At 44.4% G+C, this 20279-nt stretch overlaps 3 protein-coding genes and 1 pseudogene across 4 annotated transcripts, besides 1 other annotated feature; 2 read left to right on the top strand and 2 right to left on the bottom strand.

Annotated features, from left to right (window-relative positions):
* Nucleotides 1–4675: 4675 nt before the first annotated feature.
* Nucleotides 4676–6401, top strand: NCS57_01444100 (Invertase; the record flags this gene model as incomplete). Its single annotated transcript, XM_053064043.1, has 2 exons — nt 4676–5116; nt 5169–6401. The coding sequence occupies 2 exons, from the start codon at nt 4676–4678 to the stop codon at nt 6399–6401; spliced, it is 1674 nt and encodes a 557-aa protein (XP_052906326.1).
* A 784-nt stretch (nt 6402–7185) lies between these two features.
* NCS57_01444000 (Haloacid dehalogenase, type II) lies at nt 7186–7965 on the top strand (the record flags this gene model as incomplete). Its single annotated transcript, XM_053064042.1, has 1 exon — nt 7186–7965. The coding sequence occupies one exon, from the start codon at nt 7186–7188 to the stop codon at nt 7963–7965; it is 780 nt and encodes a 259-aa protein (XP_052906325.1).
* A 35-nt stretch (nt 7966–8000) lies between these two features.
* On the bottom strand, nt 8001–9501 carry NCS57_01443900 (annotated as a pseudogene). Its single transcript has 3 exons — nt 8962–9501; nt 8302–8905; nt 8001–8224 (listed from the first exon to the last, which is right to left on the bottom strand).
* Nucleotides 8001–9501: a sequence feature.
* A 5690-nt stretch (nt 9502–15191) lies between these two features.
* Nucleotides 15192–16668, bottom strand: NCS57_01443800 (uncharacterized protein; the record flags this gene model as incomplete). The annotated part of the gene is made up of 2 exons (XM_053064041.1): nt 15192–16467; nt 16517–16668. 2 exons carry the CDS (start codon nt 16666–16668, stop codon nt 15192–15194), a joined length of 1428 nt encoding a protein of 475 aa, XP_052906324.1.
* Between the last annotated feature and the right edge of the window lie 3611 nt (nt 16669–20279).

Below are 20279 nucleotides of genomic sequence, written 5' to 3'. Positions count from 1 at the left end.
AAAACCCTTATTTTAACTAAAATCAAATTGTGACACTTGCATAACTGTGACACTTGCTATACATATACGTTATAAATTACTTATTAATAATAATTAAATCTTTATACTTAATTCTTTAATAATTATATTTTTAAAAAAAATTAAATCTTAAGCTCTAAGTATTACTTAATAAAGTTATAAGCCTAGTATATATTAATTAGTAATATATTATAGTTAATAAGTAATTAATTAGCTATATCTTTAATACTATATAGCTATAGGGGAAATCCTCATAAATCTAGGTTAAGGATAAAATAAATAAGGATATCTTCTTCTAGATTAGATAGCTTATATAAATTAGGGATAATATCGCGTCGAGACTAGATGCCTTATTACCGGCGATATAAGGTATAATAATAAACTATATATATCGCTGCGGCGTATTAGATATTTAGTTTTAGGTTATTTTAGAGTGCTTAAAGAGCTAGAAAGATTCTAGCTTTAGTATTAGAGCCTAATATACTAGGTGGTTAAGAATTAATTAATTAAATAAAGAAGATATGAGGTGAGGGATTTTTGTGACACTCGCTTGTCTATGACACTCGCTTATCATATACGTTAATCAACTATGACTAAGGTTCTCGCTACGGGCAGGTTCTTAAGTCAGGCGTGCACGCCTTTGAAGTTTTAGGAATCGTGCTGTGCTTGTCAATGCTGGAGCCCCGTACAGTGAATCAAGCAGAACCTGACCTGAAGGCCGACTGGTAATCCGTGAGGTGGACCAAGAGGTTTTTCGTCATTCTCCAGATACTTATGTGCGAATCTCGCGCGACTCAGGCCCTCATCAAAGAAGGATCCGGTCAGGCAGTTCATCTGCAACACACCCACAACGAAAAAGTCTCGATGGCACCCTTTCCTTAGGGTAGTTGGTGCAAAGGCCCACCAGCTGATGTGCAAGAACTGGCTTTTCCCAAAAGGCCACCTGGACTCGCTCCGAAGTCATCCGCCTTGAAATATTGCTTTGCACTGGATCGACGGCGGTGAAACATTCTGCAACCCCAAGCCCCCAGTCTGAAAGACTTTTTGACTCTCTGATAACCTTGGCCGATATCAAATCGAGGCACGAACGTTCAGTCAGGTCATACTTGTCAAGCATGGTCGAACTGAGAAGCCACTCTTTGGAGATGGCATTCTGCCTCTGTTGCCAGTACAAGGTAACACTGCGTTACCAAGGCTCGTCTCCATTTTTCACCTCCATGGTGATCGTCAAATGGCTCCGGCCAGCAACAGGATCCACCGGGCGTAGTCGTCGAGAGCTGCCTTGTGTCAGTTGAGGAGGCATTGGTTGCTTGAGGACAGTTATCATTCAAGAACTAGCATTTGATTTAACTCGGCCTCTCGTCCATCATCAAAGGGCGGGCAGTTTCGTAGCGATGCGGTGCGCCGCGGCTGATAGGATTGCGGGCCTGACCTCGGAACTCGACCACTGGTGTTCCGTACAGAGTAGCGGAACGCACGTGGCTTTGAAGGGTTTCGTATCCCACGCGTCAGAAGCGGTAGACGGAAAATATCGCCTTTCCTTCCCCATTCGGGTTATCGATTCCGCCACGGCCACTACCCCGGTATTTGTGAAATGGCCTCTCCCTCTGTCGTGTGCGGTCCGTCATGCTATGCCTCGGCTCTGCTTTTAGGCTCAATTTGGTGCGCATTGTTGTTGGGTTCCTTGTCTCCTCTATGCCCAACTCGAATTGCCGTCAGTGTGGCTACCTGCCTCATTTGCAACATGGTCAAGGGTAGGCGTTGAGAATGTTGCACGGGGTGATAGAAATTGCTACCGGGGTAACAGTGATATACAAAGAGGTCGAGTAACCTTTTAAGCCGACAATTAAAGGCCTGACCCTCAATATTTTCCGAAATCGGTCGTGCCCCAAGGTGCTGAACCCGTATGCAACATGAACGCAGGGCTAGGTACGGAATTAAAATACGTATCAGTGGCCCATGCGTAGGCCAAAGACTAGGGTAACGCGTAGAGTGGTTCCGAGCGAAGAAGAGTAAGTTACTAACGTAGAAGGCATGTCAGACATCGGCTCTACATGGGTCGTTGATAGCACCAGTTAATTGATGAGAATGATTTAAAGAACAAAACAATTGAACAGCCATGTGTTCGGGCATAGCTATTTGAGCTTATGTCGTTAGGATTGGAGTCCTTGATGCGACAAGCTGAATGTGAAACCGGATATACAACCATAAGATAAGGGCCGAATTTCGCAGCCGGTATCACGTCTCGCTGAAGCACAGTAGAACCTGGTGACGATATGCGACACCGGTCGAATGATTTTGGGAAGCTGCGCCAGCGCCAGCCTCGAGACCCGTGGCATCGCGTAACCTACCCAGGCCCTCTGGTAGCCGTTAACCCTTTAGGGAATGCGTCGCGCCGGGATGCCTGGCGCAACCAACTGGGTTAGTCACGTGATTTTCGGTAATTAACTCCAGGGTGGCATTCTTTTTGTTTTTCCCGAAACTGCTACATTCCACCCTCCACCTCACAGCATAAGACCTCATGATGGCTTCTCCCTACCATCGCCATCAGTCATCCTTGGAAGGACACATTAACTTTTCAAACACTGAAATATTACATGTTCACCAATACGCCAGGGCGAGAAGTGGCTTCTATCATATCATCAAATATTTCGATACCGCCGAGGGCAAGCCACTGAGCAATAATAGCAGTCTATATGATCGTCTTAGACTAATCCGTCTCACTTATGAATATGTAATCTCCGAGGAATCCAGAGATATCTTGCTATAAGCCTTTTTCCGCTCACTGGAGATACCGATAGACGGCGGTGAAGACATTGACTTCGCAGATAAGCATATAGAAGAGGAGATTAACTGCAAATTGGTTGGCTTTGCAGAGTATCTGTTGGATAACTTCTTCTTGCCTTGTATGAACCCTTCGCTCTGCCCATCATGCTCCTAACCATCAAATACTTATACCTAGCAGTGAAGGCGTCAATAAGAACGACTCCATAGCCGTCTCCTGCGTATTATTCCGCTGTCCTCAACGCACAAGCTAGAGCGCAGATATTTGTTGGAACACCGGCTCGGATATCGAAGCTTCGTGGTAGCTGCCTTATCCGTGACCGATATCGCTGTGTTATCTCGCGCGCATTCGATTAGAACTAGGCAATAGAGCGCATGAGAGACTGCGACGATGCCCTTGATGACGATGGATAGTCGCTGGCCGGAGAGTCGTTTGACTCCCTAGAAGTCGCCTATATCCTCCCACTCTTTGATAAAAGCTGGCCAGGATTCTTAGCTGGTACGTTTCTCTGATGAGTGGATTAAAAACCCGCTCAAATAATTCGCCCAGGATGCATCTAGAGAAGCGGCACTCACTATCCTCAACATGTTCGATAAGGATGTTGCATACTTTATCGACGGTACTGAGGTTGACCGCCCTCGCAACGCCCTCACACTCACCCATCGCTTGCATATGCTCTTTGGTGACTTTTAGATATTCTTTGAACCTATGGAAGGCGAGCTACCATATACCTACCGAATCGATACCTTCCTCCCCCCCTTGCTTTTCTAAGGCCTGCTACCCACGACCCGCACCCTCTTCCTCACGGAAACTCGAACAATTGAGCCCCCTTCACCCCGCCTCCTCGCAGTTCACCGCGCTATTGCCCACATTCTTTATCTCTCGGCAGTAGGGTCTTATATCGACAGGATGTTCCGGGAAATAGAAGAGCAGGAAACGCAGGCAGATGGATCTACTGGCCTTGCCCGTTTAGTGAATCTTAGATTGAATGGGTGGTGGGATGGCACTGTTGATGCCTAGGTATTATTCTCCGGCAATTGATTGGGGGGCATGGCGGATTTATATGCAGGCATGATCCTTAAGGGGATAAGACCTTTTGTAACATTTTGTTGGACTAAGACAACTAGACCCACTGATACCTCATTAATGGCGGTGAGCTCAGTTCTCCTAGCAACTCCAGATTTCATTGTAGCACCGGTCGCATGCAGGCGTTGAAACACAGGATTCTTTCGGTCTAGAAATATTACATCATCGATACGACTATCTTCTGTGACAAGAGCAAGGCCGATCCAATCAACTATCTGTCCCCTCATACTACTATGGAAGGAAGAATCTCATGGTTGCTGTCCTGCAGCTCCTACTAGCTCCTTTATCAATAATCAAAGTTGAGCTTCGGGTTGCGGGTTGCAAAGAGAATTCGAGTGGGGAATTGACGGTACGCTTATAATGGAACTATGCCAACTAGAGAAATGATCTGTAGCAGAGTAGCCTGACTTTTCCATCGTCGGTCCGACAAGTCTTGTTAAATCCCTCGGGCCCGTCAACTTGATGCAGACTGCGTGGCATTTCCCCATATACCCCGGCCTCAACCCACCCTCTCAATTTGACCTTCTCGGTTCAGTTTAACTAAAGCATTGAAAAGAGGCCGAGTCGAGCCAACGTGGAGAATTGATGCAACCATCGTGACGCTGTCTCCACGGGGAAACCCCATACTTTGTCGGATAGTGGCAATCCTGGCCGATCATCGTTGGTGAGGGCGACTTGTGTGTGCCTTGCTCTATTAGCACTTGGAAATATATATACCTCTCAAAAGCTGTTTGTAGTATGAGCCTCCGAGCAATCCCCAAGCACTCTCTACTTCAATCTTTCATCATGGGCCTCGCAAGTGTTCTTCTCGCGACCGTTGTTGGCCTCGCCCAACTCAATGATATGACATTTGCCCAATCTCCGACTTCCTCCAAGCCCATCGAGGTTCCGACTGGAACACCCGTAATTGGGGATTACAATGGACCCTACCGCCCCCAAGTTCACTTTTCTCCACCCGAACATTTCATGAACGATCCAAATGGCATGTTTCGTGACGCCAATGGCCTATGGCATTTATACTACCAGTACAATCCGACAGGCGTTGTCGCAGGCAATCAACATTGGGGACATGCAACATCCAAGGATCTGTACCACTGGACAAATCAGCCCATAGCACTATTTCCGCCCGAAGATGACATCTTCATCTTTTCTGGAAGTGCGGTTGTTGACGTGAATAACACCTCTGGGTTCTTCCCGGACCAAGACAACGGTGTTGTCGCAATCTATGTAAGCCTTTTCGACAGAACTTGACAGACACGGAGGTGACTAATGCCTAAAGACTTTGGCATCGCCCACGCTGCAGACTCAGGCCATTGCCTATTCTCGGGATGGAGGTTACACTTTCACGCCGTACGCAAACAACCCCGTCATCAATAGCTCCACGCCGCAATTCCGCGATCCAAAGGTGATTCGTTACGACAACTTATGGGTCATGGTGGTGGCTTATCCTCAAGACTTCGCCATCGGCATCTTCACCTCGCCCAATTTGAAGGAATGGACGGCCACAAGTAACTTTTCCTATCATGGTCTTCTCGGTTTGCAGTACGAGTGTCCGAACATGATCCCTATCCCGTATCTGGACGAGGAAGGCGAAAGGCAGGATGGCATGTGGCTCATGGCCATCAGTATCAACCCGGGCGCGCCCCTTGGAGGCTCTATCACCGAGTATCACCCCGGCACTTTTAACGGCACCCACTTCGAGGCCGTCGATGCGGCCGCACGAATTGCGGATTTTGGCAAAGACAACTACGCTGGACAGTGGTTCTACGGTCTTTCAGATGATGAACTTCCTGTATCCATGGCTTGGGCGTCCAACTGGCAATACACTGGGGTAGTTCCCACTGGTAATGAAGGATGGCGAAGTGCGATGAGCCTTCCGCGGAAGAACTACCTGACCAAAGCGAAGCGCGTTGGTTGGAAACTGGTCTCACAACCCTATGACTTGAGTCCAGTTCTGGGCCGCCAACTCGCCACCAAAGACAGCTTTGGCAACGGAACTCTGACCGTAGACTATTCCGACGTCGAGTCGAACGCGCTGTATTGGGAGGTGAACGTCACGGGTATCCCAGATACTGGCATTTCGGCAACGGCGTCAATGAATTTTACGGTCCTAAGTTCGGTCACAGGTGAATATATCAACGGCGGTTACTTCTTCGGTGGTGACCCTGTGTTTTTCGTTAACCGTAATGGCGCACGGGGTTTTGACAACATCTTTTTCACCGAGAGGACCTCTATAAGTAGCCTACCGACAAAGCAAGGCACGTGGAGTCTCGCTGGCGTCATTGATCGGTCCATCTTGGAGGTCTTTCTCAACGATGGTGTTGACAGTGCAACAAACACGTTCTTTACTACGCAGCCATTATCACTTTTTGTGTTTAAAACGGTTGATCTTCCAGAGAGCGTTCAGATTAGTATCAAGGTTCATGGGTTGGAAAGTGCGTGGAAGGATATGGAAGACGAGGGTGACGGTCTAGTGCATGGCAATGAAACCTCAAGCAAGAGCAGTGTATAGAAATCTGGTAGGTTATTGCTCTAGGAAGTCAAGTTGGGTCACATGCTCATGCCGTGTCTAGAACCGCCTAACCATCGATATTAGTTTCTTTGGTAAAGCTACAATTCATGGGCAACAAAATTGAAAGGAAAGAAGAAAGAAAAAAGAAACTTCGTGACTGTGGATTCTTCTTTTTTGGTTGACGATCGTAGGCTGGAGAAGAACTCGTGTAAACTACTGGAGGACTGTCTAGGTTATCGAGTCTCCAGCTGTGGCACCCAGAAATTAAGGTACCTCAACAAGAACCTCTGCAAGAGCCACCTTGTCCAAGACTAGCAACGGCCAAACAAGCCATTAGTTAAAACCGTGGTCACGACAGCAGTGACAGGGCTCCAACATGGCCGAAACTAATAGTAAGAGATCCGGAGTGGTCCTTGGCATGGTGCAATTACCTCCCGTAATGGTAGCAGCGGAATATCCATCTTCAAGCCCAACAGGAGCTTCTCGTAACCCAGTGGCCTCCGCAACCCCCAGGGGCCAACGGTCAGGTCTATGCTAGGGCAAAACGTGAAAAGTCGTCCAACACAGTTAAGAGTCCACCAGTAAAAGCTGATAATTGACGTCATTCTAGACATGATGACAAACCTCGTCAACTACGCCCTTACCTTTCAGAGGTATAAATCTGGCCCCAACTTCCTCGGATCGTCCCAATGTCTTCTTTTTTCTTTGTGACTACGTGGCCAGGCTTGTTAGAAATTGTGAATATTTTACCCGCAGTCAATTCTTTATCTTTTCCTCTTACACAATGTCCTACCCAGACCTCACACAATTCAAGGCTCTTTCCTTCGATTGCTTTGGAACATTGATAGACCAGGAATCTGGTTTTATTGCCGGCTTGGAGTCCATCCTTTCTCGCCTCCCTTCGTCAAGCAACTACAAGAACAACCCCATAGAACTGGTCCGACGCCTCAATGCCCTTGCCTGGGATCTGGAAGTTTCGGAACCAGAATTGCGCTACGACTTAATCTTGTCGCAGTCGTTTGAGAGACTTGCAGGTGAACTGGATGTTTCCGTATCTGAGGATGAGCTAGATGATGTTCGATCATGGGTCGGCAGATGGGTGCCTTTCCCCGATTCGGTTCCAGGGTTGGAGATCCTCAAAAAGCATTTCAAGTTAATCATCCTGTCAAATGTCGATAACGCGAACATCTCCAGGACACTGGATCATTTCCGGCCCTCCGTCGAGTTTGACAAGGTCTACACTGCGCAAGACATTGGTAGCTACAAGCCCTCGCATCGGAACTTCAACTACCTGTTCACCCATGTCAAGGATGAGTTGAACGTGGACAGAGAGAAGGGAGAGTTACTACATGTTGCGAGAAGCCTGACTGCGGATCACGTTCCTGCAAAACAAATTGGGCAGAGGAGCGTCTGGATCTCACGTGGTGGGGAGACGAGGCAAGGACAAGGGGTGGGTGGAGATTACGAGAAGTTGAAAGGAGACGTTGCTTTTGAGTGGCGATTTGATAGTATTGGAAAGTTCGCCGAAGAAGTAGAGAGGCAATTCCGCGAGAAGGGAGTCTAGGCAGATGCAATTGCGCCTAACATAACTAAAGAGGGCTACAGCTTAGCTGTGTGTTGCAACCATTCTTCTTTAATAAGATCAGCAGCTTTCTCTCCAATTCCAAAAGCCGGCATCTGAGTGTGGCCACTGTTCAAAAGAGGCATCACGCTGCAGTCTGCGACTCTTAACCCCTTCACACCTTTCACACGCAGCTTTTCATCTAATACAGCGAATGGATCAGATTGTTTGCCCATAGCACAAGTTCCGGCTGCATGGTAACCTGGTTACATTAGTGTCGGCTTGCTCTGGTTCAGGTTTATGTTCGAGTAGGTATGAGTAACCTTGTAAATGACTTACATGTTGTTGCATTCTCTCTGACGTATGGCACCCAGTCTTCCCTCGTCTGGAACTTGTGATGATTGGCACTGGGCGGCCAAGAGCCTTTGACTATCTTCTTAGTTCCAGCACCTTGCATGATTATCTCATTGCTGAATCTGCAAGCCTCGGCCATGACCTCAACGTCAAGAGGATCAGAGAGATAGTTGCAGTCTACAACAGGTATCGCAGTCGGATCTTTGTTACGCAAAGACACCGTGCCCCGGGACTTGGGGGCAAAGAGCTCGGCGATCATAGCAAAAGCGTGCTCTCCGTTAGTGGGCGGGTCATCGAATTGCTTTGGACCTCCATAGCACTCCGTAGTAAAAAACTCAACATTCGGTTGTGCTGGACTTAATCCCATCGGATCGCGTCCTTTTCTCCGAGGCGCTGAATTCCAGAGCTTCGAGTCAGACAGTCGCTCATCAAGTCGAGCAAAGGCAAATATTCCGAAGGGAAAGCTAGACAGAAAACCTGTTTTGTGTTGTTTCCAAAGCTCATATGACTTTGAAAACCCCTCGTCGTGGTGAATCAGATGATCGGTTGTTAATCCTGGTTTCTCTGTCTGATAGAAGATGAATGCAATCTAAAAATGTGAGGTTAGCAAGTGCAGGATGGGGCTAGGACCTCAGAGGCAGTTACCAGGTGATCTTGCAAGTTCTTACCAACACCCGGAAGGTCAACGATGGTAGTTATACCATGTTTCTTCAGCTCCTCTGTAGCCCTAACTCCGGAACGATTCAGGATATTTGGGCTATAGTAAGCCCCTCCTGAGATGATTATCTCCTTCCGGGCTTTAATATCCATCACTCGGCCATCTGAGTTGACAACCGTCACGCCGACGGCAATTGGCTCTCCATTTTCGCCGTTTTGAATCATAACCTTGTCAACATATGTACTAACCATGAGCGTCAAATTATCCTTCGGAGGAGTCTTTGTGATAAAATCGGCTCCTGTAGTTCGAAGGCCCTGGTAAACAGTTCTCACGGCATGCCCACAGCCGTGGGAGTTGTTTCCGTGAGAGAACATATCGTCGTCAAGAGGCAGTCCCTCTGAGACCATGGAATCTTTGATGAAATTGGAAATCGGTGCAAGATCGTGGGGCTCCGTGTCAAGATATCCGTTGTATCCATGTGAGGTCGTGTCTGCCTTGAACCATGGCTTCGAGTGAAAGTTCTCGGCCTGGAGTGGCGTTGTTAGTGTGATATCCAAAACCGTAAGATCTGCCCAAGCGAAATGAAGTAAACTTGCCTTCTTCATGTAATCAAAAAACTCATCGCCACTCCAACCTTCAAGGTTCCAGTCATCAAAGTCTTGCTTGACACCACGGACACACAAAGTGCCATTACATCCAGAACATCCACCCAGTAACTTGCCACGACTTAATCAGATTTGTCGATCGTTGACGGAACTCTTCTTCTCAGAAACAATGTTCCAATCGGTCTCGTTATCAAAATTCTGAGACCATCTAGGAGGGTCAGCAAAGACGGACTGTATCTCAGGAGGGGAAGCTTGCCCTCCAACCATATGAACATTCTCCAGATGTTCGTTGTGCGGGCCCGCTTCAATCACGAGAACCTCGTTGCGGGGATCTTCGGCAAGCCTCGATGCTACAACACATCCTGACGTCCCACCGCTGTCGGGGGTGGAAATCTTAGCAGAGAGTCTTTAACGGATTTTAAATGGTGTCAGGTCAAGGACTCACCCACAGATGATAAAGTCGAATAAATCTGACATATTCATGCAGCGTGAAAAGAAAAGAGAAAAAGATGATATGGACTATTTGCCATGGCCAGTTAAAACCTTGACTAAACCTTGGGATTTTATATTTTATAGATCCAACTCGGAATTTCCGCATTGGTGCTAAGTGGATGCTTCCCCGGATTCCGATACCCCATACCCCGTACCCCATACCCCGCGTAGATCCCCTGAAAGCTAACTGGAAGTGGAAGCCAACTCTTGGCCATTAGGTACAAGCTGATATCCTGACATGGTTTAGCTAACAGATTATCTGGATGATTCAAATCTTCATCCCCATTTCTCCCCTGTGGCGAGAAGCACTATTATGCCTTGCACAAACAGAAGGCTTGAATGTCATTGTATAATCAAAAACAGACAGGCAAGAAATGTGTGGAATCCCAGGGGGGAGGTGAGCCTAGCCCTCAGTCCGAATCCGAATCCGAATCCGATTCCGCATAGCTATGAGAGTGTTATTCCTTCAGATAGCCTAGTGCAGGGTAATTGCGGCACGTGCTTGGTTCTGTACGCTCGTCTATTTCCTTCAGTGCAGAGACGCAGCTATAATATTCACAAAGGTCTCGTGGACTAGACTGTTCGTGGCGTACTATCGATCTTTAGCAACCTCACCACTTCCCTGATCATGTTCCAATCAGAACATGCTCTGGAGATACCCGGCACTCTCTAGATAAGGCACATCCCTCCAGTTGATACATCTATACCTAGATCAAATAAACACGACTGCCACCAATTTCTCCATTACGAGGTGATGAACAAATAGAATGTACCTGGGCGGCATACCAGCAAAATCCTGACTTCAGCCGCGGAATTTGTGTCGCTTTATGACCAGAGTTTCTAATTCGTGCGGCATTACAAAAGGTAGTCAGGAAGACCAGGAGAAGAATCTCAGTCAATTGGTTGACATGGGGCTGTGGAGGCGCATCAGGGACCCTCATGGTCCGTAATTATGCGGCGATGTGGCTGGGGATGTTTTTTTGCGAGGAAGAATATGCCCCTTTGTCTGCCAGGGCCACGGATGTGGCTGTTATTTCATCTGGTCAAATAAGGCAGATTCACCGAGGCAGTGCATGTTGTGTAACAGCTGCGTTTAAGGCCAAGGGTCATGGCTGAGTAGCCCTCAAACCCAACTGTTCAAGGCTCACAAAGGGCAGAACAAGAATAACAACAAAACAAGAATCCCAAAACTCATGATCAAGGTCTACTTTAAGGTAATATATTTATTACTTTCTTTAGGTAACTAGATGCCCTTATATTAGTAGATAAAATGAATTCTATAGTGCTCCGTGTGGGTGAATTATTAGCCTACGATGTTTAAACTATGTATGCTTTGTTCCTCTTTGAGGCTTTCTTAACTAATTTAACTGGATTATCGACTCCGTTTCATACGTACTCTTTTTCTTTCCTTTCATTATTCCCATAATAATATTGTCACCAACAATCATATATCTCTTTTCTGACATTAGTGGCCTTAGCACCACAGGGACGCTGCAGCCAGCGAGGATAGCCACCTTGTCGCCTGACCTTGCATACTCCGTAAACCACCCGACCCGTCCCTTGACGGTTTCCCCCAACCTCATGCCCCTTCTCAATACCTTCTTAACCAGAGCAGACGCATAAATCGCGTCCACTTCCTTTTCCATTCTGAGCCTGGTCCAATTTAACCAGCGATTTTGCCCCGTTTTAAACCATTCGCGCAAAGAGAGACCACTGATAGTTAAGGACTCGTTAAGAGGGCAGGATATCCACTCGACCATATCGTTAGGTTATTTATTTGGCGTCGCCGCGGCCAGGGCATGAGAGATACCAGCAAAGAAACGCTCCGGGCGATGTACTATACTTTTCCTTGCTCCGTCGATGACGTAAAAACATTGGTGAATCCGGTCTCTGGAGATGCTCTTCGAACAAGATTCCTCACGACAGCCAGATTTCAGCGTCCCCTCAAGCTTTCGTTCATCGTAGGTGGCGGAACAGCCGCGGATGGTGTCAATGACGGTCCCTTTGACTTCCAAATACGTGTCTTTCGGACTAACACAAGGACGACTCGACCCGGATGCTGCCCAGACCCTCAGAGAGCCAACCCGCGTTCTAAATCTTGTCTCGCCCATGAGGTATGCCAAGGCGCGGGAGTTGGACCACGTCCCCGGGTTGAACCAATCGATTACCCATGACCCGGGCGGTACGCTCCTGAAGACTATAGGGTCGAGGGTGTTCTTGATTTGAACGAGGCGCAACGTCGCTTCTCGGTTAATGTCGTCCAGTTCTCGCCCATAGCTTGGCGTGGGGAACATGATTGTTCCGTCATATGTCAGCCCCATGAGCGAGTACACCTTGTCCCGCGCGTCAGTTGCCTTTGAAAATGATGCCATTCTCAGCGCTTTTATCAGTGGGACCGCCGTCAGCTCTCTCTGCAGACTCTGAAACTTGATGAGGTTCCCCATATGGAAGCCGACGTTGAAAGGGAGCACGTCACCTACCAGCCTCGCCTTGTGTAGCATCTTGAAGGCAGCGACGAGAAAGGCGATTTCGCCGAATGAAAAGGACTGACTGCCTCAGACAATGTGGAGATGGTTGGCCATGGCGAGTTCCTGGATGATCCAAACCCGGCTCCAGTACTCGGACCCGAGCAGACGCGCGAGTGCCTCCCAGCGCCGGTCTATCAATTTGTAGCGTATGTGACGCCACGCCTTTTTTCCCTTTGCCCTTTTGCTCTTGCTGAAAGTCAAAGCTACAAAGGGCCCACCTTCGCGCAGTTTCCGCACCTGGTCAATGATGCAGCGAAGGGCCTCGCGGCGCAACGCCTGTCCGTCTAGTGTGTCTTGGAACCTAAGCGGGTTGTAGTTGTCGTCGAATTCTAATAGTTTCTCGACGCCTGCGATGAGATGAAGGAGTGTATCGACATCGTCTTCATCTGCATTGCCTGGCCTGGCCAGGACAGCGCTGGCGGAACGATATATCGCCGCTATGCGGAGGACCTGGCGACTGCGCTCCTCTATGTCGGTCTGGTTAATGTATATCGCATTAGCCCATACCCGCAGGTAATTGCGCTCGCGAAGGGTTTTCAGGGCATCCGCTAGACTAGGTGTGATAAATGTGATTGTACCGTTGATGCTCACCGGCACCGTCTTATCGGGCCGACCCCAGCAGTACGACAGGGCGACATAGTTAGAGCTGGCAGCGAGTGTGACATGCTCTAGATGGCAATAGATCAAGTCATTTAGATTCTGTGCTGGTTGGATAATTAGGATGCGGATATCGTTGCTTGCATCGCTTAAGGACTGGTAGGCTAGCGAACGCGTCGAGGCCATTGTGACGAGCAAGGTAGAGCCAACCCCAGGAGCGAGTTTGGACAACTTACAGTTCAGAGGATTAAACACGTCGTGGTCGGCTTAAGGAATGAGGTGCTTTTTTATTTTCAACCATAGGTTAGGCATCCAAAAGAAGGCGCTGAGCCACATACAACCCTGCCCTATGCGAACTGCAGATACTTGATATATGGTTGGGCTGCGATGTTTGACCCCCAAAAGCTGTGCCCACCATGTCATCATTCAGAAGTGCATGAGATCAATGCAGTACGTTCACATACGACACGCAGACCTTTCACTGCCACTTTTCGCCTCAACACCCAGCCAGCCTACGGAAGGCTACAAGCCAGAGTACAGTCGAAGCTCTCGTACTCGTTGGCAGAACCGCCAGAATCTTGGGGGGTGAGTAAGAGAGCCGCGCAGCTGCAGGTATAAATGCCTCAGGCAACAAAGCAAACGAGGCTCTCAGCCCAGAGCATTCCACGCTGGCACAACTGGCCCCTTGTCATAGGCAGACTCAACACAGCCCGATGGAACTCGTGGCGGAACTGAGACATTGTGGCTTTGGACACGGCAAGGCAGCCTGAAATGCCCCCTCAGCAGAGCCAACCTCGCCCGCCTTGCCCATGTCACGTCGGCCCTTGTTGAGGGCAACAACTCACCCGGCAATTCAACAGTTTCGCAGGTGCGCGCATCTCCATGGCGGCTAGAATGGAGACATCGAGTCGGACGGAGGCACGTTGTCCGGTGGAAAGTATCGGCCGAGAGCACACCTTGGACGTCGCCATTATCGGAACACGGTTCGAATCACTGTTGAGTAACTGTCTTGAAATGTAAGTAACATGTGCTTTGGAGCTGATCTCTTGCTCTTTGACTCTAACGCACGTTACCGCGCAGTCTATCCAGTCAGCTCTACGCCAATTCAGCCCACTTTTTGCTCGAACTCATCCAGAATGCCGATGACAATACCTACGATGGAGTTTGTCCAACTCTCAGATTTACGTACAGACCAGGAAGTCTTCGCATAGACTGCAACGAAATTGGCTTCACCGCAGAAAATGTCGAGGCTATCTGTGCCATCAGCCAAAGCACCAAGTCAGGGAAGACAGGCCACGGCGAATTTATCGGCGAAAAGGGAATTGGCTTCAAGTCTGTCTTCAAGGCCGCCTATGTAGTATGGATATCATCCAACGACTTCACGTTGAAATTTGACAAAACCAAGTCGCTCGGTATGGTGACTCCCCCACTTGACCCCGAGCCCCAGCCTACGAAGGCGTTGAAGGGCTCAGAAAACGAGGAGGAACCCTCAATGGTGAATGAGAAGGTGGGTGAGACTTTGGCTCAATCGCAATCTCTTCAGCCGGCGCAGATTTTCTGACGAGGAATGAACCCTCAAAGGGAGCTCCCACAACACTTGGACCAGCAACACCAATAACAAGAAGGCCACAGGTCGGACCAGGAAATCAACAACAAAAGTCTTTATTTCCCCTGACTGCGATCGAACTATCACAGGGCGATAAGGCCAAAGTTATGCAGCTTGCTCAAAAGATCATGAATAGTGCCACGAAGCAGCAAAAAGACAATACCTGGATGCAGTTCAGCCAAGGGCTCAGTCGTGTACAACTTGCCGAGTTCCATTCTCAAGGCAAGGATCCACTCATGTGGTTTTATGAGAACCAGGCCTTTCAAGTTCTGATAGGAGGAATGGCAAGGTTAGAGCAGCAGCGACAACAAATACAGGCCCTAGGTACGTATAGAAAAAGGGGGGGCGCGCAAAATAGTAGATCTGAATATTACTACTTTCTACTTAGATCACTCTGAATCAATACCTCTGAATTCAAAGTACTTGCTCCACTCTGCATCATTTACAAGCTGCTCTGTAAGTTCTTTCTCAAATGCAAACTGCACCTCTATTCCTTCATCGTCACCAGCTGGTCCATTGCGTGGCGCGTAGACCATGACAATGTTCTCTGACAATGCCTTGCCAAACAAGTGGCGGAAGGCGGTTGGCTTGGCGAAGCCAAAGTCGGCGTTGCAGACATCAGCATCCCGCCAGTCGGTGACGACCAAAGTCATGGGCGGGAAGGAATTGACGCGAACCGACAGATCTGGCTTGTTTCGGATAGGGGCAAGCATCTGCATCACCCCCGCCAGCATCTCGCTGATGACGCTGTCGGTCATCTGGCGCGAATAGCTTGCAAGCTTGGAGAGCGGCGCTTCTGAGATGATCTCGGCTGACGTCAACTGCGGTATGGTGGACATGGTAGACATGGGAGCGAAGAAGAGGTTGCCTTGCATGCGGGCAGGCATTGGAGGATCGCTGACACGCTTTGTTATGTTGACACCCTCGGCCCAGAGCGGCTTGGAGTCCGGGTCCGGATTGTAGACGGGGGCACGAATTCTAGAGAAGACGCGCCACATGAGAGCGGAGAAGGCATCATACGTGGAGATCCAGGAGCCGTCGACGGGCGAGGCTGCCTTCTTCAGCTCAGCAGCCTTACTCTTGGGTAAGTGAAAGATGAGCGCCTGTGAGTCCTTGTGTTCTGGGTGACGATCTGCCCGCGGGGGTGCGTTGACTTGCGACTCCTCCGGGATAGGCGGAGAAACGAAGCGGCTGCGGTCGAGGCACTTGGGGTCAAAGGAAGGGAAATCTGTCTTGTTGGTGATGGCATAACAATTCTCGGCCAGCTGACGGACAAAGTTGCCATAGCCGAGGGCGTCGTTGCTATAGTGGTGCGAGTGCATATTGAAGATGAGACCGCCTGGGATGAAGTTGGCTTTGTATGAGGCGACAGCGGGACTCTTGTCTGGATCGGCTTCTGGATTTTCGCCGTAGGTCATTGGGGCATTGCTCAAGACGTTGATATCGCCAAGCAAGGGCGACACGAAGTGAGCCTTTTCGATCTCAGCGAAGGATCGAAAGCCATCCTCGCGTGAATCGAGATGCTGCACAACAAACTTAACTGTGCTGTCCTTTCGTTTGACAAAAGAGTGGCCTCCCTCTTCGTCCTTTTCAATGATCCCAACAAGATGTCTTGTCTGGCTGAGTGTTCTTTCCAGCCCTTCCTTCAGTACGGCTTCAACTTTGCTGTCAAGGGTCAGTGACTCCATTGGGAAAGGCATGTGCTAGTACTGACTTCTTCTCCGCGTCATCCAGCTTGAAGAATAGAGTATAGTTATTGTAGGTCATCGCCGACAAGTAATCGAGCGTGGAGATCTTGAAGCGCTCCTCCTCTGGGTCATTCCCCCAACCCAGAGGATGAAGCTGGAATTCCTCAACGTTGGGCATGGTAGCTGTGAGGAAGGCGAGGAAGGATGTGTAAGATGAGTGTCTAAAACGGCAGGGAAGTGTTACTGAAGAGGTGAACTGTCGAATCTGGGCATCTTGGGCATGTTTCTTTTGAATCGCGGGGGACTGCTGATTAAAGTATAATCATTAACAGTGCTGCGGGGTCAAACTGGACAACCTCAGGGCAGCGCGGTGATCCATGCCGTTTGGGAGCGTCCAGCAGATGGGGTGAAGCGGTGAGTGAGTCCTCTCCACTCGGGTCATGTCCCGGAAGATGTGTACCTCGTACATAATCTGCACACAACGTTGAAGCATTTATGCGCCCCAGGTTGGCCGGGTTCTGTCGCATTATCCCTGGCACCAAACGAACCCAGGTTCGGCGAGGCAGGGGCCGGGGTCTGCCCCTGACGGGCATTGTCAAGAACCACTGCGGCCTTCTCATCGCCCGGATCTTCCTCAGGCACACACCGAGGCCGACTCCCCGGCGTAGCAGTAAGTCCCTGGCACATGCCCCACGAGACCCAGTTCCCCCAGGCCCTCTTCTTCGCCCTGCATGTAGACATCATGACTTTGCGGAAAGGACGAGCAATGGAGCGATTCAATTCTAGCTTCCGCCAAGTTCAGAGATCAAGATCAATATGATGCCCACGAGGATCTGATGAAGAGTACATCTATTCTTTATAACAGGAATGGAATTAAGTCACGGATCATAAGCCAATACTCCAGACCATGTACGGGAGACAATATCCCAGCTGGCCGTGAGGCGCCGTCCCAGCACCGGTAAAACCTCTACCTCCACTGCCTTTGGTGCCCATATCTCGTCTCGTTGACGTTTGCAATATCCGAGCTCTGCGTGACAGTCACCTGAGTAGTACGTTTGATGCCCTGCTCTACCTTGGCCGGGAGCTGGTGGTTGCTAGAAGTACTACTATTCCCCACTAAATGATCGAAACTAGTTTCGTACTAAGGAGCATCTCGCTAATCTTAGAGTATTATATTTTATATCTATATTATCTATTTAGAAGTGATGAGTGCTTTATATAGGCGTTAATAGCATATATATAAGTAATAAAGACCTTACCTAAGTTTTATCTTAGGATATTATATTACTTAAGGCATTCTTAGTATAATATTCTTTTTATATAAAATAATCTTATTAGAAGTAATATTAATTATATAGTTTTTAGTATAAATAAGTAATAAAATTACTAAAATCTAAAATAAAAAAAACTTAAATTTAAATCCTAAGCTTATTTTATATAAATAAATTAGTCTTAAATATTATAATAATTTTAATACTAATACCTTACTTATTAACTTAAATATTTTTAGATTTTAAGTATTCTTATTACTTAGCCTTATATAAAATAATTTTACTTATTTCTTACTTTAAAACTAGTTATTTAAATTTAAATTTATTTTACTTCTAAGAGTACCTAGCCTTATAATTAGTAATAGCTCTTATATTAATATCTTTTTTTTACCCTAGGTATTATTACTATCTAAATAGTATTAAAGCTATAATATAACCCAGGCGGGGAGACTTAGTAAAATAACTTAACTTAGTAAAAAACTAAAAAAAATTCAACTTATTATAAATTAGAGCTATTTATATAAATTACCTTAATTTATATATATTACTTATATTATTATTTTTAATAATAATTCTTATTATATATTAAAAATATACCTTAATTAAGGTATATTTATTTTATATAGATATTTAGCGCAGCGCTTATAGTTTATTTCTAAAGATATATTTTTATTTTAACCTAAGGTATATTTTTAAAAAAAAAACTAAGTTCTTAGTCTTATAAAATAATAAAAATTAATTATAAGATAGAATATAATATAACTAATTAATTCTAGCTTATTTTATATTTATAACTTATTTTATTTTTAAAATATTAATATATACTTAGTATTTAAGGGTTTTTTAATATAATTTATTTTTATTTAAATTATTTCTTATTTAATTTAATTTAAAAGCTTTAATAATTAATTATATTTTATATAGGGCAAGGATTATAAAAGTTAGGATTAAAAATAATTATATATGAAAAGTAAATAAAAATTAATTTTAAGTTTTTTAATTAAGCTTTTTTTTTAATAGTTTATTTTTTAATATTTTTATAACTTTAAAATAAAATATTTTATTTATATTTTTATATTTTTAATTTTAATTTATAAAATTTATAAAATTATTATTTTTAGTAATATTATTTATTAATAGTAAGATTAAATTTCTTATAACTTAGCTTTATTAAATATTTAGCTAATTATTAAATAAATAAAATTTTTTATTTTTTTAAAGATATTAAAGACTTTAATTTATTATTTTATTTAATTTCTCTAAGTCCTGTTATTAATAAATTAAGTTTAATAAAAAAAGAATTTTAGATATATATTTAATATATTATATTATTAAGTTTATAATAATTTTTAATAATTATAAAAATATTTTTAAAAAAGTATTTTAAAATATATTATATAAATAAATAAAAAAATTACCTAAGTCTAGGGCTTATATTAATAATATACCTTGTTATATATTATAAATATATCTTAGTTAAGGTATATTTATTTTATATAAATATTTAGTATAATACTTATAGCTTACTCCTAAAGATATATTTTTTTTTAAATTAAGATATATTGTTAAAAAAAAATAAAAATTAGTTATAAAATAAAATATTATATAAATAATTAATTCTAGCTTATTTAATATTTACAACCTTTTTTATTCCTAAGATATTAATATAACCTTAGTATTTAAGAATTTTTTAATATAATTTACTTTTTTTTAAATTATATTTTATTTAACTTAACCTTAAACCTTTAGTAATTAATTATATTCTACTTATAGTAAGAGTTATAAGACTTAAGGTTAAAAATAAATATATAAAAAAGTAAATAAAGATTAATCTTAAGCTTTTTAATTAAGCTTTTTTTAATTTTTTTATTAAGCTTTTTTTATTATTTTTTCTTTTTTTTTAATATTTTGTTTTTTATTGTTTTTATAAGCTTAAAATAAGATATTTTATTTATATTTTTATATTTTTAATTCTTATTTATAAGATTAATAAAATTATTTTTTTTTATAATTATAATAATTATAAGGTTCCTAAGAAATAAACTAATTATATTAGGTTTATATTAATAAAAAAGAATATTATATATATATAAATAAGTAATATAAGTTATATTTAGTAATAAACTTAAAGGTATTAAATATAATTAAATTATATTAATAGCTAAGATAACTAATATAGAAAAAAATAATAATAAATATATTTTATATACTTAAGTAATTAAATTTAACTTATAATAAATTATAAGTTATTAATTATAATCTAGCTATAACCTTATTAAGAATTATAATAGGATTATAATATCTTAATATAATTTATATTAATCTTATATTAATTAGCTAGTATAATAAGTATTTTTTTAATTATATAGTTATAGAGTATATTAAGCTATAATATAAACCTCTCTTTTATTAATTTTATTTTTAAAGCTATACCTATAACCTTAGATTTATTATTAATATACTTTAACCCAGGCCTATTAATTATAAAAACTATTAGTTAAGCTAATAATAGTTTCTT

The sequence above is a fragment of the Fusarium keratoplasticum genome, chromosome 13 (genome assembly GCF_025433545.1).
Source record: "Fusarium keratoplasticum isolate Fu6.1 chromosome 13, whole genome shotgun sequence".
Taxonomy (NCBI): domain Eukaryota; kingdom Fungi; phylum Ascomycota; class Sordariomycetes; order Hypocreales; family Nectriaceae; genus Fusarium; species Fusarium keratoplasticum.
Note: the sequence above shows the minus strand (reverse complement) of the source record. Positions and strands in the feature narration are given on the sequence as shown.